Source organism: Octodon degus, unplaced genomic scaffold, assembly GCF_000260255.1.
Source record: "Octodon degus isolate 3935 unplaced genomic scaffold, OctDeg1.0 scaffold00058, whole genome shotgun sequence".
In the NCBI taxonomy this organism is placed as follows: domain Eukaryota; kingdom Metazoa; phylum Chordata; class Mammalia; order Rodentia; family Octodontidae; genus Octodon; species Octodon degus.
Genome location: NW_004524634.1, coordinates 629,179 through 646,939, shown reverse-complemented (window position 1 = coordinate 646,939; position 17,761 = coordinate 629,179). Strand labels below are relative to the sequence as shown.

Genomic DNA, 17,761 nt, shown 5'->3' with positions numbered 1-17,761 from the left:
TTTTGCTTATACATTTCTCCATTGAGAGACACTTGAGTTGCTTCCACCTTTTGACTATTGTGAATAATTCTGCTGTGAACATGGGTGCACAAATACCTTCTTGTGATCTTTCAAATCTGTTGGATATATACCCAGTGATGGAATTGCTGGATCATACAGTGATTCTATTTTTAATTTTTTAAGGAACTACCATACTGTATTTCACAAAGGCTGTGCCATTTTACGTTCCCAACCAGCAGTGCACAAGTGTTTGTGAAAACAAAATTTTTCCCCATACTATGAATTGAATCCAAGGCCTTTGTACTGAACAGTATCTCCAGCCCTTTTATTATTTTTCATTTTGTGATAGGATCTTGCTAAGTCTGCAAGTTACTTAGGCTGGACTGAACCTGTGATCCTTCTGCCTCAGCGTTCCAGAGTTCTGGGGTTATAGGTGTGCCCCACTATGCCCAGCATGAAAACTGTTTTTCTAACAACTCTTCAATACTGATCTCTTGGTGTCAGTGTTCCACAGGACTACACAAGACTGCTTGAGGTGCCCCATAAGTGCTGCTTCCTAGAATTAATTTTGAAAAAAGGTACCTCTTAGTTTCATGGTACCCCATCATCTTTTGAAAAGTGAAGCAAGAAGAGCTCTGTGTGTGTGTGTGTGTGTGTGTGTGTGTGTCTGTGTCTGTGTCTGTGTCTATGTCTATGTCTGTGTGTGTGGCTTTTTAGGGTTTTTTGATCAAAATAGGTGTTCCTTGTAGAGTTGCTTTCCTGGCATCTTCTTCATTCCAGTTGCGTTCTTGTGATACTGAAAAGCTCAAGGCAGTCATGTTATCCACCTTTACTCTAGAAAATTGGCCTCTGTACATACTTAATTCTCTGCATTGAACTTGGAAGAGGGCATGGTGTTTGACTTTTGTTTCTAACTTGAAGATGTCATGAATAGATTAGTGTCTGTTTTCTGAATAACAACTATAGTGACTAGTTTTCTGTATTTTTATCTTCAGTTGACAGTAATTGTATATATTTATGGGGTACAGTGTGACATTTCAATATATGTATGTAATGTGTGATGATCAGACCAGTGTAGCAGGCATAGATCACCTCACTGATCGACTAGGTTTTAAAGCAGTGTCACATCCCAAGTCTTTAGAGTTCATACATATCCCATGTCAGATAAGACATAAATTTTCACAGGCACAGTGCTACAACAGCCACATCATCTTTTTTTTTTTTTTCCAGAACCAGGGATTGAACTCAGGCCCTTGCGCTTGCCAGGGAAGCGCTTATTCCACTGAGCCATCTCCCCGACCCCACACATCATCTTTTTGGATGGAACTCATATCAGAGGCTTTCATGTTTATGAGTTCAGTATGTTCCACGTGTTGGTTCAGTCACAGTGGTCCAGGAGTGCGCCCTTGGTCTTGATACATAGATATCAATCCTCTTTCTGTTTTAAAAGAGAAAAAGGTCACAACCTACAATATGTATGTCCCTGCCTCATATCAAAAAGTGCCTTTACTTATCTAAGTCTGACCAGTGAAGGATTTATTACTTTGTCTTGTGCTTGATACTTTTGAGAGGTATCAAATAAGAGGAGAACCTGAATTCCTGACTCCAGCTACACTGCCTATCTCCTTTTCTCTTCTCCTCCCCATTCCCACTGCCACTTGAGCTATGTTTCAGAGGAGAAGAGAAGGTGCTCAGAAGACCCCCTTTTACTCGCCCATCTCATAAATGGCAAAGCAGACAGTTCTCTCCTTCACACGTGCCCTCAGCTGGGGTGCATCTCTGTGCTGTAGTGCTTGCCTGGCATGCACAGGGCTCTGGGATCAGTCCCAAGCACCATTAAAAAAACCCAAAGACCCTCGGTTCTCATTGTCTAGTCTGTATAATTCTGAGTTCATTTTCCTGAAGGGTCTGTCTCTTCAGTTTGCTAACCATGATTTCAGTGCTGCTTCCAGCTCTTACTTGACTCATTGTTATGTGAGAGCCCTAGAGACTTGCAAAAGAACTAAGTGTATTGATACAAATCACCACTGAGTATATTAATAGGAATCACCAACAAATGTTAGCAGATAATTCATAAAAAAAAGACATGGAAATTGCCAGTAATTTTTTAAGCTTATCATCATAATAAATCCAAGAATCATAAAATTAGTTTAATAGCTTATTGTAAAAATAACAGTGAAGTAAGGGATGATCACTATCTAGAAGAATTACATATTATAAATAGAATCTTGTTCTAATCATTTTCTTACAGTGACTAAGTGTCAAACTTAAAGTCACTGAGAAAACCTGCCCATTACACCACCCTTAGCATTTAGGTATGTTGTGACTTCCACTGTAAGATTTTTTTTTTTTTTTTTAGAGACAAGATTTCGGGGCTGGGGAGATAGTTCAATGGCATAAGCACCTGCCTGAGACAAGATTTCACTATGTAGTCCAGGCTGACTTTGAATTCAGGATCCTCCTTCTCAGGCTTCCTGAGTGCTTGGATGCCATTAGATTTGTAAAGATGGGAAAAACTTAGCAGCTAATCAGATTTCATAGCAAAGACTAGAAGAATATTCATTTGAGAATGCTTAGGCTAGGTGGAGTGACACAGGCCTGAAATCCCAGCACCTGGGAGGCTGAGGCAAGATTGTATTTCCCAAATTTTCCACAATAGACACATACTGTGCTAGTTTTATAATAAGGGAAAAAAAGTTATTTTTTCCAATGAGGCATGAGTTTAGTGTGCCTTTCTGGGCAGAGTTTGCATTTTGAACAGCGTATGGAATTAACTTTCTACATTTTTCAAAACATGCTGCTTTGGGACCGGACAGTCTTACCTCCTGCATGTGTCTTCCTGCTAAAGTGTCCTCTAGTGCTGTACCTGCAGTCCTGACCATTTCAGACCTCCACTTTCATCCTGAGAATCCATCTCCTGAGTGACTAGTTTCTACTTCCATTTTACCCTGCATGCTGGATGATTGGCTTTTAGTGGCACGCAGAGACTTTAAGTTCATCTGCATTTTATTGATTTAAAAAATATGATTCAGAGAGAGTAGGAGACTTGCCTGAAATCACACACACACAGTGTAGACCCTGCTGTCCTTCCTGTCTCCTTCTGTTGGCTAATGCTGCGTCCTCTTCACTCTCATTTCATTCTAGGAGTTCTGTTCATTCCGTTCTGATGCCAACATTTGAGCAGGATCTGGAGTGCCACCCTTGTTACACTTAGCTGTGGTTTGCCAGCCCCTCATTCACCTGGTTTTTTTGTTTGTTTTTTGTTTTTGTTTTTGGCGGTACCAGGGATTAGAACTCAAGATCTTGAGCTTGCCAGGCAGGCGCTTATTCTACTGAGCTGTCTCCCTGGCCTGTGTCTTCCTGTTAAAGGAGATTTGAGTCCCCATTTGTGACACTAACCCTTTGGTTTATGCACACACGTACTCGCACGTTATGATGAATATACTCATTTAATTCATATTTCTTATCTCCTGTTTATTATATGAAACTGATGTTTTTAAAAGTTAGATGACCAAAAAAAGAGGTAACTTAAATTCAGGCTCTTTTACCCCTTCATATTTTTTATTTCTCAGGATTTTGCCTAAGTCTCTAAAATGTGTAGTATCACCAAGAGGTAAGGTAAAATGATACTACCCTGAGATCTTGAGTACCCTCTCACCCACACTATTAACACACACTCACACGTGCACACACACACACACACACACACACACTGTGGAGTCCATTCTAAAAATAGCAGTGTTTGCTATTTGTTTCTCAATAAAATTATTTTTTAAAAAAAGTGTCAGCAGTGAGTTGGCTAGATAGCTCAGCGGATTAAAGCACCTGCTTAGGCAGATGCAGGGACTGGGGTTCAATCCCCGGCATGCTATGATGGCTCTGCCCCCGGAGTGCGCTGATACAGAGATTGAGACTGGGCATGGTGGCGGGCACCCATAATCCCTTAGTTTGGGAGGCTGAAAACAGGTGGATCACTAGGAGTCTGATGGTCTGTATAGTGAGAGCCTGTACTAAATACATTTTTTAAAAAAAATCAGCCTAGGAACTGAAAGTGGACCATTTTGTCCAATGCAAAAATTGTCCATTGCTTTTTCCCATGGAGTCTTAGACTGATTCTAACACAGAGATGGAAGAACTCTAGTAAAACATTTCTTAGGAAGACTAAATCATTACTACAACACAATTTATAAATAAGTTTTGGTTCATTTGTCTGTCCCTCTGAATAATAATTGAGAATAAAGGCATGGTCTCCATATATTTCAGGTATGAATTATCCCAGAAAGTGGCTTGTGCTTTTGCATCCAGAGAAGCATTTTCTATAATATAGAAAAAATGGGAGGCTGGGGAGATGGCTCCGTAGAATAATGAGCCTACTGTGTCTAATAAACACTAAATTTTTTCTCTTTTTTTTTTGGCAGAACTGGGGATTGAATTCAGGCCCTTGCACTTGCCAGGCAAGCACTTATTTTACTGAGCTATCTCTCTGGCCCTGTTTTTGGCTTTTTTTGAGACAGAATGTCCCTATAAGTGGTCCAGATTGCCTTGAATGCACTGTGTAGTTTAGACAGTCCTCCTGCCTCAGCCTCTTGATTGTTGAGATTAAAGCATACTCCACCAATGCCTTGCTAAATGAGTCATAATGCCTGTTGCTTTCTGCTATAAGGTCTTGGCTGAGTTATTTCACCTTTCTGGAGCTTTCTTCATCCATAAATGAAAAGCCTAATCTAGGTAAGAACTGAGGTTCCTTCCAGCGCCAGCATGTCTAATAACTGTTCCATTGTGCCTGGGCTGTGATTGTGTGGAGACCCAAGCTCCTGTACCAATGGGCAAGGCAGATCCTGTGTGGAGACATCTTTGAAGTTAGATCTGGGCTTCATCTGGGCCTTATCTGTCACTGGGGCAGGTTACACGTCCTCAGTCACTGATGTCCATCTCCCACTATTGCATTACTATTTCCAAACCCAGAGGGGTGTGTGTGTGTGTGTGTGTGTGTGTGTGTGTGTGTGTTTTGGTGAATAATGAAAATATTTGCTGAATAAAAGTACTTGGCAGTACACTCTACAAATGTAAGCAGCAATTGCTGGTGGCATCATTCTGTCCTTTCCTCCTCTGCTGAATGTGTCTAGTATTTGAATACGTCCACACAGTGATGACCATATAAATTATCTATGTGAATAGCTTATTATTTTTAGTTTTGGTCAGAAAATAAACTCCTCTAAATTTGGGAATTTTCCCAAATGCACTCCTGTTTTGTCTCATCACACAACACACTTTTTTTACCCTCTCATATGTTTTGCTAATGGCTAAAAAAATAGATTATGTTGAAGTGCCCGACTTTTTCTAGCTGACGTCCTGATCCCCTCCCCTAGTCACACCTGAAGCAGCAAGTGCAGCAGGAGGCACGAGAGGAAGAGGTAATAAAGCCCGTCTCTGTTTCCAGCCCCCTTGTGAGGGCTGCAAGAGAATGAAGGCAAATGCTAGGAGGCCAGATGTGGTGGGAGGAGGAGGAGGGGCCTAGAGCAGATGGCGCCTGCGGGATGGCCCAGAAAGGGGAGTATCTCCAGTTTACAGATGAAGGATAGTGGATTGCACCAGGGTTCGTGTTTGGAAAGAATGCCTACCTGGTTGTTCCAAGTCAGTTTGTATTTTTGCCTTTTATCTGTTGTGTCACAGGGCTGCAAGTTTATGAATGTAAGTGAAAGAAGCAAATTTTTCTTTTGTGTTGGTAGTACTAGGGGTTGAACACAGAGCCTGATGTAGGTTAGACAAGCATCGTAGAGCTGATGTATGTCTCCAGTTTTTCTAAAAGCTTTTATTTTGAGACAGGGTCTTGGGGCTGGGGAGATAGCTCAGTAGAATAAGCGCTTGCCTGGCAAGTACAAGGGCCTGACTTCAATCCTTGGTAAGACAGGGTCTGCTAAATTGCCCAGGCTGGCCTTGAACTTTTAATCTTTGTGCCTCACTCAGCCTCCTGCAGAACTGAAATAAGGAAAACCATCTTATTTTTCACCAGTACACTGAAAATTGTTAAATTACAGTGCTAACATCTTTTCATAAAATGTGCATTACAGGTTAAGGCTGATGTCGTATGCTTCTTTACCTGGTTGACTCCCTGTTTTTTTTTTCCTGTTCTTTCAAGATGCTTCTTTTTTTTTTCTTCTTTTAATTAATATAGATCAGCTAAAAATGAGAAACATAATATTTTTACACTGTCATGTAATTTAAAGATACCTATACGCCATATACTCCAGAGATGAAAATTGTCTTTGCATAAATAAAAATCTATTTTGTGCAGTGTATTGAGTATATCAAAGTAAATTATCTTTTTTTCCTCTGAAGAATAAAAAGGAGGCATTTTATTAACTAGGTAAATGAATAGGGATGACTGAATATTGATCTATACATAATAACAATATTCACATTATAAATATCTTCATATATCTTTCCAAGGCAGCTATGCTCAACACTATACCACCAGTGCTAACATCTTCATACATCTTTGAATGGGCATATAAAACTTCACTGTCACCTGTACAGCTCTTTTTCTTAATTGTTGAGCATTTCCTAGCCTCTGCCTTTCTCTGCCTCTTTGGTTCTGTCTGTCTTACATTCTTGCACAAAGGTTCTTGCACATCAATGTGAGTATGCAGACTGAGATCACGGATGTTTCGTTTTATTTTATTTTTTAAATTTTTTCCATAATTTTATTGAGAGACATATAGCAATGAGACAGTTTCAAATCAAATTAGTAGGACAGTTTCAATAATTAACATATTGCATACTCTCTTCCTAGTGGTTATTTGCTGTACAAGATGCAGACTTGATATCCTATTTACAAACACCATTAGAACAAATCCCTCTATTCATTAAGAGAATGTAACTATAAATCTAACCTAACCATTTTGAATACACAGATACAAAATGGACATTCATCTGTATCCCCTTATTTGTTTAGTTCCATCATTTGGATATTATAGGTGTGTTAACTCAGCAAAATATTCTAAAAGAGTCCAGTAGTCCATAGTAGTATTGGGTCTTCCACTTGGCTGGCAATGTCAGAAATTGTTGACCTGAGTCCCCTACAGCTCAACATAACACCATGGCTTTACTTCTTATACTTCGTTTTTATACTTTTCTGCTGGATGGTTAGGACCAAGATAAAGCAAGACCTATGCAACAAGAGTTGTAGCTTTTGGGTCTGAGAAGGTCAGTGAAATCCCCTCATTATTTATCCTGAGATCCTGTACCTCAGATTGTAGATCCTTTGTCAGTGTCAGTCATGTGGATGAGTCATGGCCATTGCTTGGCCAATATGCTCTCTGTGAAAGCCTGAGAGAATGTTTTCTCTCCGGGTGACTCTCCTTAAGCACACTCTACATCATCGATCACTTTCCTCTTTGGCCCCATAATCTCCTTGATCAGAAAATTTGGGACACAACTGAGTTACATGATGTTACAGTACAAGTTCTCATATGTCCTGAGTCTTAATTGACCTTGGAAGGCTAGAACCTGAATGTTGGCTTTCCTTGCGGCCCTCCTTTTTCTCTAATTTTTGGTCTGTAAACTTAGGTTGTTAACCCTCCAGAAGAGAAGCTTATTGTTATTACCATACAACCTAGGCTGTTAAGCTTAACCTCACTATGTGTCTGAATATCAAACATGTTAGGCATAACATGGAACAGGTATTTTTCATCAAGTATTGATATGTTGAACTTTAAGTCCCTACAAAATATGATGGAAAAACATTTAAAAAATTAAAATATATTTTAAAATAGGCATAAAGAATTATATAATTCTTATGTTTACACATAAATCCATAAATCTAACCATATACAGCCTTGAAGCAGGATAGTCCCACAACATTCCTTTTCCTGTCTCCTGCCTTCATTTACCACCCCCTTCTTTTTGAACAATCATCTACCCGAGACACAGCACGGCAGCAACTGGCATGTCATGACAAGCAGCCTGTATTCAGAAGACCAGAATGACAGGCACTTCAAGCATGAACCTACTATTACAAATTGCCATCTTCAGTGCCGTTGCTTTGTTCACAAGTGTCTGTATATATAGTTAGTCAGGGTGAGAATCATTCCAGTTAACTGCTTGATTCAGAAATCTTCTGAAGATTCTCAGGATCATTGTCTCACCCATCTTCTACATATAACTGTATGGCTTGCCCCTGGAAGTAAGTTTTGTTAACAAGGCCCTAAAATCTATTCTTTTGTTTGATGTGTAGTTATATATCACCTAAATTACAGAGTGCACAAAATTTGATTCCTACCTTTCAGTGAATATTATTCTATTATTTATCTCAAGGGCCAAGAGGCTAAACCAAATTCATTAAAATGTTGTATGTAAAAACTTAAACTTCTTTTGTGTGTGGGATACTGGGAATCCAACTACAGAACTTGCGCTTGCCAGGCATGCACTGTGCCATTGAGCTATCTCTCTGGCCTTACATACTTAAACTTTAAGTCACTTTTATTAAGCAGGCATTTCAATTTTAGTTTAGCTGGGCAAGTCATAAAATTTATGTCACCTCAATCACAGGGTATGATTCATTATTTTGTTTCAAGTTAGTGTTCTGCCTTTGGTAGGGAAAAGGTGAATAGTGAGTTATTGATGATTAGGGCTAAAGGAATCATTTGGAAGAAATCCTTATATAACGTTATCACAGATTAAATTGCCTAATGGGACAAATCTGGTGGTTACTGATGTCTTTTTATTTCTTGACAAATGACATCAACAGTAATTCATTTGCAGGCGTACATGTATTTTGTGAGGTTTAACCTCAAAATAATTAAGAATATGAGCATATCACAGGTACACAGTCATCATCCAAAAAATGATTGTCAAAGTTAACTTAGATAAGGCTGAAGTGACTTTCTTGATTAATTATAAACTATTTCTAGGGCCAGGGAGATAGTTGAGTGGCTTAAGCACCAGGTAGAAGCAAAGTCCTAAAAGTGCAATCCCTAATACCAAAAAAAAGTACATAAACTGTTTCTAAATGCAAGTTTTAAAAAAATTGGATTGCCCAGGTAAAACAGACCATACCCAGAGACTTTTATGCAAATAGGTACGGCAGCATTATTTTCCATAGCTGAAAACTGGGAACAACCTAATGCCTATTAGCTGGTGAGTGAAGGTGATTCGTACAGTGGTACATTCATGCAGTGGGACAACGCTCAGCAGTAAGCCAGATCCAACTACTCATACTTCAGCCTGGTTGCCTCTCAAAAACATCATGCTACATGAAGGAAATTAAACACAAACGACTACATACTGTGTGATTCCATTTAAAATTGGAATTCTGGGACCTGGGGAGACAGCTCAGCAGTCTAATTGCCTGCCTGGTAAGTACAAGCATCAGGGTTCAATTCTTGGAACCAGATGCTGTGCCAGCCACCGAAATTGGGGGTGGTGGCGCATGACCATAATCCCAGTGCTGGGAAGGCTGAGACAGGAGGATCCCTGCGAATCCCAACTGTGTAAAGAGATCCTGAAATTAAATAAATAAATAAATAAATAAATAAATAAATGATTTAAAAATTTTTAAATTGCAATTCTGGAAAAGGTAAAACTACAGAAACAGGAAGCAGATCCATTGCTGCCAGGGCCTAGGGTGAGAAGAAAGAATTAAGTATAAAGGAACTGAAGGTATTTTTTCTTGAGGATGTTGGAAATGTTCTATATGATTATTTCAGTGATGATTATATGAACATGTGCTTTTACCAAAATATATCAAATTATACCCTTAAAATTGGTGACAACTATTATTTATAAATTACACCTAAAGTAAAAACAAGCAAACAAACAAGCCAGCATCTTGAATACAGAGTGGCGACTTCACCAAGGAAATAGCCCTTTTTAAACTTAATTTGGAAAGCCTATTGTTGAAACACACTAACAGCATTTATTTTTATGGCTTGCCTGTAGAAAATACTGGCCCTCAAAATGTGTTTGTCTTGAAAATAGTGAATGATCCACTTGGCTTTAATATCTCATTGCACTTCTGTTTTCTCTTCTCTGCCTGACCTAGAAAAACTAATTGAGGGACTCAAATCTCCTGATACTTCTCTTCTGCTCCCTGACCTCTTGCCTATGACAGATCCTTTTGGTAGCACTTCCGATGCTGTAATTGGTAACGTCATTTTTGTTTCTTCTGCCATGCATGATAAGTTTGTATATTTCAGATTGATAAGCAGATGGTTAGCAGATCCCTAGTGAACAGAACCAGGAAGGAGTGGACCGTACTGCGCCTCCTGGTGTTGGAGCTGTGCCTCATGCAAGCCCAGAAGCCAACACTTGAACTTCTTTGCTTTCTGTGGGCACAACAGTGTAAATTTTGCCTTTTGGATTAGTCTGTAATTTCCAATGAGATGGAAAAATTCACATTTAATGATAAAAGCTTCACTTAAAAATTTGGTTCATAGCCAGGCATGGTGGCACACACCTATAAACTCCAGGAGTATGAGGCAGCAGGGTTGTAAGTTTGAGACCTGCCTGGGCAACTTAGCAGCTTAACGTTTTCCCATACTCCAAGAAGACTGGCAAAATCCAAGGCCTCTCTACTCTAAGAGGGCCCATTGATTTTGGACAAATAGTCCTACCACTCAGAAATGCCAGGACCATCCAGAAAGGCCACCAACCAAAAGACGTCACAGAGTACAGAATCTCTCCCAGGCAGGTGCTTTGTGAGATGGTGTTTCGGATAGAGTAGAGGCTTTGCATTAGATTAGAGGATGGATTAGAAGATCTTTACTCCAGATTTATTCCTAAAGAACAGCAAATTTACAAGAAGAAGTTAAGGTGCCTTTCACCCAATCTCTTTTGACATGGAGATTTGCTGTTTGAAGGTGGCTTGTGTATACTTACCTAGCAGGGGAGATACCATGATGATGAAAGTGGCTTGTGTTCCGTATGTGTCTGTAACAACCGATCGCCAAATTGGCCGTGGGGGTCAGCCTTGCACGTGCACGTCTGAACAGTGAAACCTGGACACTCAAAGCAGCAGAAATACAGTCACTTAACTGTGCTTTCTACCTGTCCTGTGGCGGCATTTTAGAAATTGTCTGAAGAACCTTCTGATGTCCTCTCCCTTACCCTTTCCTCTCCTTTGTTAATGCCTATTGTAAAAGAAAAAGCTGATGTTGCTGTTGAGAGTCTCATACCAGGACTGGAGCCCCCAGTTGCCCAGCGCCTCCCATCTCAGACGGAGTCTGTGACCTCGAACCGCACAGGTCAGTCAGGTGTCTGTGTCAGTAAGGGGACTGGTCACTGTGATCAGACCAGTCTTTCCGCCTGTGGCAGGTTATAGTCTTCAGTCTGCTTAGTTCTTCTTAGAGTAGATGCTCTGAATTCTTATAGACCCAGTTTTTAGATGCTGAATATACATTTCCTTTGAATACTTTTTGGAGCTATGTTCTTTTTAGAGTGACCAGGCCCTCCCCTGCTTAGAGAATTTCTTTATTCAGGATTTTCACTGGTGCTGGGGTCCTCCCTTCTACTTAATGAAAGGACTCTGCTGAGCTGTGAGGCTGCTTTGATTCCTCCAGGGTGCTAAGTAGGCTTTCCCTGGCACCTTCAGTGCTAGCTGTGGAGCCCATTTCACCTCATGTTGACATTCTTTTCCCAGCATAGCACTTTAATCATGTAGAGGTGATTTTCCCTTAAGTTGTAAGCAAAGTTGAAATCTTCCTTTGGTCCAATGTTGCCTTCACCTTAATTTCAAAATTCAATCTTAGAATTCCTTAACTTTCCAAAGAAATCAATTTGATAACCTTTATTTTTATTGAGGCATAATTACTTTAATAAAAGTGTTTGCTTATCCAACTTGGAACAGAAATAGTGGTCAAAAAAATGTTAGTGTAAATTTATCAAGGTGAAAAATTTTCCCCAACAGACAATATGATTCATTCTCCTCATCTTCACTTGGATGTTTTCTCCTAGAAAATCTAGAAAATAATCCCTGTTTAAAGCTTGGCCTCTGAATATTTGCTTTCATTCTCTAACTGAAAACAGATTATGTGTTCAAAGGAGAGATTCAAATTAGTAAGTACTAGAAAGAGGCATATTTACTGGAAATCTGATAGGTTTCTAGAAGATACTGTTTAATCTCTTCTGACATCCCTCCTAATCAGTTTTCAGTACTTCATCATACAATAATTTTCTTCCTGGGTATTTTGGGAAAGTTTAAATGAAACTCTGTAGCTTCAAAGTCCTTTTTCTCAAATGGCTTTTGCTAAGAAGTGAGTTGTTAAAACTTTTCTGCCATACAAATCTCGGACTTTTAAGAATTAACCTGTTGAGTTGAAAATTCTCTATATTTATATGTTAAGTGTAAGAAGAATCTAGAAAAATGTAAATGGATACCCAGAGAACTTAACACGTTTCTTCTGGTTTTTTCCCTCCTGCCTTTGTATATCTCCTGTATGTGCAATAATTGGAAAGCTAAGATCTAACCTCATGATGTTGTTGTATGTGTCATTTAATGCCGTCATTGACCTGGGATGCTGTTCACTGGACTCAGATTCTCTCACTGGGGAAGATTCTCTGCTTGACTGCTCTCTGCTTTCTAACCCTACTGCTGACCTTCTGGAAGAGTTTGCCCCCCTAGCAATCTCTGCTCCGGCCCATAAAGGTAAATTTTGCTTCTTGTCAGGTCTGTATGTGTCCCTGGAGAAAGCTGATCAGCTCCACAGTTTCCCTTACCTGAAGTCTTTTTTAGTACAATGTTTTAGTTACCTTCTTATATGGAAAACTTTTAAGTTTGTATTTTTAGCCACCATGTTGTAATAGCACTCAATATTTAATAAGCCTGAGAAAATAAAGTGGTGTAGATACTTCTTTTTGGCAAGAACTACAGTACAGCTATTCCACGTTACCTTTGAGAGCCATGAGTCTATGCTCTAAACTTGTGAACAAGTTTAGAATTTTACTTCATCTTTCAATCATAATTGGCATCTGGATTTCTCTTTCTAACCCACTACTTCACTTTTAGTCTGAGATTAATATTGGTTTGAAATTCTGTTGGACACAGATAGCTTTGAGTTACATCAGTAAGACTTTTGTGGCAGTGATAGGCACAGTGCCTGCCTGCTGTGTGCATACTTATTTCTGTGCTTGGACAGTCAAAGGCCTTTTCTGGAAGGAGAAAATGTATAGAAAAGAAAAGGTTGAAGCCTTTTTTGAAGGAAGTTCAAAAAAGGAGACTTCCAAGACATGAGTAAGAGTAATTAGGTCATGGTTTGTAGTGGTAATAGTTGAGTTTTTAGTTTTTACCCCAATATTGTTTGTATTTTTCTTTTTATAAATTTATGTTTTTATTTTGCACAACATTAATGTCAGTGTTCATCAAGAAATTGCACAGACACATGAGGGAAAGAGATAAATTACCTTCATGGAACTAAATTCTTTTCCATTGTGAGGCAATTGGCTAAATAAAATACCATTCAACCACTCATTCAAATGCAAGTATGTATTAAAGAACTCAATTTTCTTTTTTTTTCCATAATTTTATTGAGAAACAAATAGCAATGAGACAGTTTCAAACCAAATTGGTAGGACAGTTTCAATAATTAACACATTGCATACATTCTTCCTAGTGGTTAATTGCTGTACAAGATACGGACATGATATCCTATTTACAAACACCATTAGAACAAATCACTCTATTCATTAAGAGAATGTAACTATATATCTATCCTAACCTCTTTGAATACACAGATACAAAATGAACATTCATCTTTATCCCCCTTTTTTTGTTAAGTTCCGTTATTTGAATATTATAGGTATATTAACTCAGCAAAATATTCTAAAAGGGTCCAGTAGCCCATAATAGTGTCTTCCACTTGACTGGCAATGTCAGAAATTGTTGACCTGAGTCCCCTACAGCTCAACATAACAACATGGCTTTACTTCTTATACTTCTTTTTTATACTTTCCTGCTGGATGGTTAAGACCAAGGTAAAGCAGGACCTATGCAACAAGAGTTGTAGCTTTTGGGTCTGATAAGGTCAGTGAAATCCCCTCAGGATTTATCCTGAGATCCTGTACCTCAGATTGTAGAACCTTTGTCAGTGTCAGCCATGTGGATGAGTCATGGCCATTGCTTGGCCAATGTGCTCTCTGTGAAAGCCTGAGAGAATGCTTTCTCTCCATGTGACTCTCCTTAGGCCCACTTTACGTCATCGATCACTTTCCTCTTTGGCCCCATAATCTCCTTGATCAGAAAATTTGGGACACTACCAAGTTACATGATATTACAGTACAAGTTCTCATATGTCCTGAGTGTTAATTGACCTTGGAAGGCTAGGGCTAAAATGTTGGCTTACCTTTCAGCTCTCCTTTTTCTCTAATTTTGGTCTGCAAACTTAGGTTGTTAACCATCCAGAAGACAAGCTCCCAATATTGTTTTTAATAGAGTATGTAAAAGGAGTTAGTTAGACAATTCTGTGTGGCTGAAGTATGTCAGCAGCAGTATGTAGCTACAGGGAATCCTCACTTGCAAACTAGGTGCTCAGTTAGCACTTGCTGATAGGATAGCTTTAATTAATTTTAGTTTTTGTTTTTGTTTTTTGCGGAACCGGGGATTGAACTCAGGCCCTTGCGCTTGCCAGGCAAGCACTTACTCTACTGAGCTAACTCCCTGGCCCCTGGATAGCTTTAATTAAAATGGAGAAAATATTCTAATAATCTTCTGGTGTATGTGGCCTTGTGTCCCAACATTTCCTGAGGCTTCTGAGTTATTTGGAAGTCTTTTCTTTTTTGGAATTGACAGAGTGCTGAGTCCTCCATAGATATCTTGCTTTCTTTGTGTATATAAAGTGATTACTTCTCTTTTGTTGTTAATTTGGTTGGGTTTTTTTGTTTGTTTGTTTGTTTTTTGTGGTTGGTTAAGCTGGGAATTGAACCCCGGGACTCCTGCATGCCAACCACATGCTTCACTGAGCTATCCCCTGCCTTTGCAGAGGCTCTTCTTAAAGAACTGTTAGCTCTCCTCCTGTGTCTCAGCCCTGTGTTTGAGTGGGCTTCAACTCACTTAATAAAGAACACAAATAACTAATTCTCTGTCAGGTAATGACATTGAAGGGATACTTTATAATAATTACAGCTAATAATCATGTAAAGAGTAGAGAGAATTATTTAAAAAATCCTTCCTAATTACTTATGAAAGTGTTAAAATGCCTTAACTCTAAGGCACTTTTTTCTGTATCTCTGTATTTTCCAGTTTTGCTGCTTTTATTTCAACTCAGAAAAATAAGTGCTTTTACTTATAGGAAGACTAGTGATTGTATACAGTTGGGAACTTTGTACTTCTTTCCTGTTTTCTCATTTGCTAATCTCTGCCTCTGTTTCTGCTTGTGTGCGTGCATTCTGTATTAAGCTACAGAAGATAGTAATCTCATCTCAGGTTTCGATGTCCCTGAGGGCTCGGAAAAGGTGACAGAAGATGAGTTTGATCCTATTCCTGTATTGATAACCAAAAATCCACAAGGTAAGAAAGAGGTTGGGAAAAACATCAGCTCTCATGAAAAAGTAATGTACTTAATCTGCAAGGTGGAGTAGGCTGGCGGGGGTGGGGGTGGGGGTCAACATTTAGTAAAGAATACTAGGGACAGTGTCAGTCGTGGTAGGCTAGACCAGTATAGATAGAGATGAGATACTGATACAGGTATCTTAAAGCCTGATCCTGGTGTTTATTTAGAGAGAAATATTTAATAGTTTGGCTAAAAGGTAGTTTTTCCAAGGTATCAAGCCAAAAATAATCTTCAGTCTGTAAAAACTCAAAAATATGGATCAAAAGTATTTAACTTTTTTTTTTCATGATTAGAACAATCTGTGATAAATACTTTTCCCAAAGAGATTAAGTGGTGCCTTGGTATCAGCCACATCTTGTAGACATTTATGGAACATCCTTTTTCCTCTCTAATGGGTTAAAATCATTCGGACATACCATGAAACAACGAATTCCCATAGAACCATTTATTGAAAGTGCATTCTTATTGCAGAGTGTTACAAATTTTCCCCAAAGCAAAAAGTTGCTTTACTGGGGAGATGGCTTGATGTTAAGAATTAAGAAGCTAGTACACAGCCAGTTCTCAGGCAAAATATGGATTCGTTTGAAAACAGCATCAGCAAAAAAGAAAAAACAAAAACATCGTCATCTTTGCAAGACATCCTGCCTGTACTGTGGTGCGCGCAGTGTGCCTGAACCTCTTTGGGGGGAGGTGGCGTGTAGCTAATTTACCTATTTAAAGTTAACATGTACAAGTTTGCAAATGTAAAATGTTGCTTTTCTAGGTTTCTTTTTTTTTCTTCTCCTTTTTTCTCCTTTGCTTACTCTGCACATCTAAACCTGAATGCTCTGTATTTGTACTGAATTCCTATCTCTCCACTTCCAGGTGGGCACTCTAGAAACAGCAGTGGGAGCTCTGAGTCCAGTCTTCCCAACCTAGCCAGGTCTTTGCTGCTGGTGGATCAGCTCATAGACCTGTAGCGGTGACCCAGTAGCAGATGCAGTTCTGTAACCTTCATACCGTAATTCACATTTTCATTACGGAATTCTGAGAAAAATGATTTTTTTTTTAAAGTCTGCAGATAAGGGTCCCTCTGGCCCTTTTCTTCTACCCCTTGCCTTCTCCTATAGAAATGATAAGGAAAGAAAAAAAATCACTTTGGCCCTCCAGATATATTCCTTGGCCAGTTTCCCCCTGTTAGTTTGCTGTGTTTTCTCATTACCCTTCTTCAATAGCATTATCTTGAATCAAGCACTAGATGCCATGAGCTTCACTTCTGCTGGAATCGACTCCACCAAAAGCTTAACTGTAATTGAACCTAGTGAACTGACACCTTTGTCTCATTCTTGCTAGGAATGGCCTCCCAAATCAATCCTCCCAGCCCCTGTCTGCTTGGCCAGATGCTGATGAATGTGTTTCCCTGTTTTTGCTTTTTATTCTGATGCATTATCCTGAGGACAAGCCTACTTCCACTTGTTTTAACTCCAGGCAATAGTCTGGAAGTAGATGTGGGGTTTCTGAGAGGGTAAAACTGACTGATAGTATATATTGGTGAAGAGAAATTGAGCCCAGCTCTAGCCAATCAACTTTGACCTTGTTTGATCATAGACTTAGCCAAGGGATTTACACCCCATGCAACCTGCCCAGCATTCGTCCAGCTTTCTGGCCTCCATTGAATCGCGATTTCTCAGATCTGGAGACGTGACTGCAAGTACTTGAGATCCTTGGATAAAATGTGTATGTTATATATATAAATCCCAAGTATTGCTATTCCTTTTCATGTTACCTGGCTGAAGCCAGGCTCTCAGAATTAGACCAAAATAAGACAGTGGTGGAAATATGGTACCTTTTAATAGAAGACTTTTCACTGGGGGGTGGCTGGGGGAGGGGAAGGAATTGTAGCAGAAACAGATGTATTTTTCTTGTGATTTTTATTTTAAATCAAATATTGTAAATTGTGTACAAATGAAGACACTGAATAGTTCTGTTTCCACTTGGCGTTTCAAGTCTGATACCAGGTGTCTGTACAGGGTTTTGATCTCTTTCCCTTGTATAACCACACAGCTATCCTACAGTGTAACATATTGAATTATTTTGAGTAGATTGTGTGTTGATATAAGCTGTCAGCAGGTCCTCTGTCTCTGTAGAAGAAGCATGTTGTTTATTTTCAGATAACCAGAAAAAATGTGCTGACAAGCTGGACACAAATTGACTGTGGCTGCATACTTTTTTCTCTCTAT

The 17,761-nt window shown here is 39.2% G+C and overlaps 1 protein-coding gene across 10 annotated transcripts in view; it reads left to right on the top strand.

Moving 5' to 3' along the window:
• Positions 1-17,761, top strand: part of Aak1 (AP2 associated kinase 1) — a 188,248-nt gene that overhangs the window by 158,840 nt on the left and 11,647 nt on the right. For 3 of the 10 annotated variants that reach the window (XM_023718383.1, XM_023718381.1, XM_023718380.1), the window contains 4 exons: positions 10,043-10,144; positions 11,142-11,243; positions 12,533-12,643; positions 15,389-15,499. The exons of 2 other annotated variants lie outside the window; for them this stretch is intronic. In XM_023718383.1, coding sequence (XP_023574151.1) covers positions 10,043-10,144; positions 11,142-11,243; positions 12,533-12,643; positions 15,389-15,499 — 426 coding nt within the window. Of the gene's footprint in view, positions 1-10,042; positions 10,145-11,141; positions 11,244-12,532; positions 12,644-15,388; positions 15,500-16,406; positions 17,453-17,761 lie in introns of those variants that run through there. 5 more of the 10 variants (XM_023718388.1, XM_023718387.1, XM_023718389.1 and 2 more) reach the window with 4 other exon arrangements.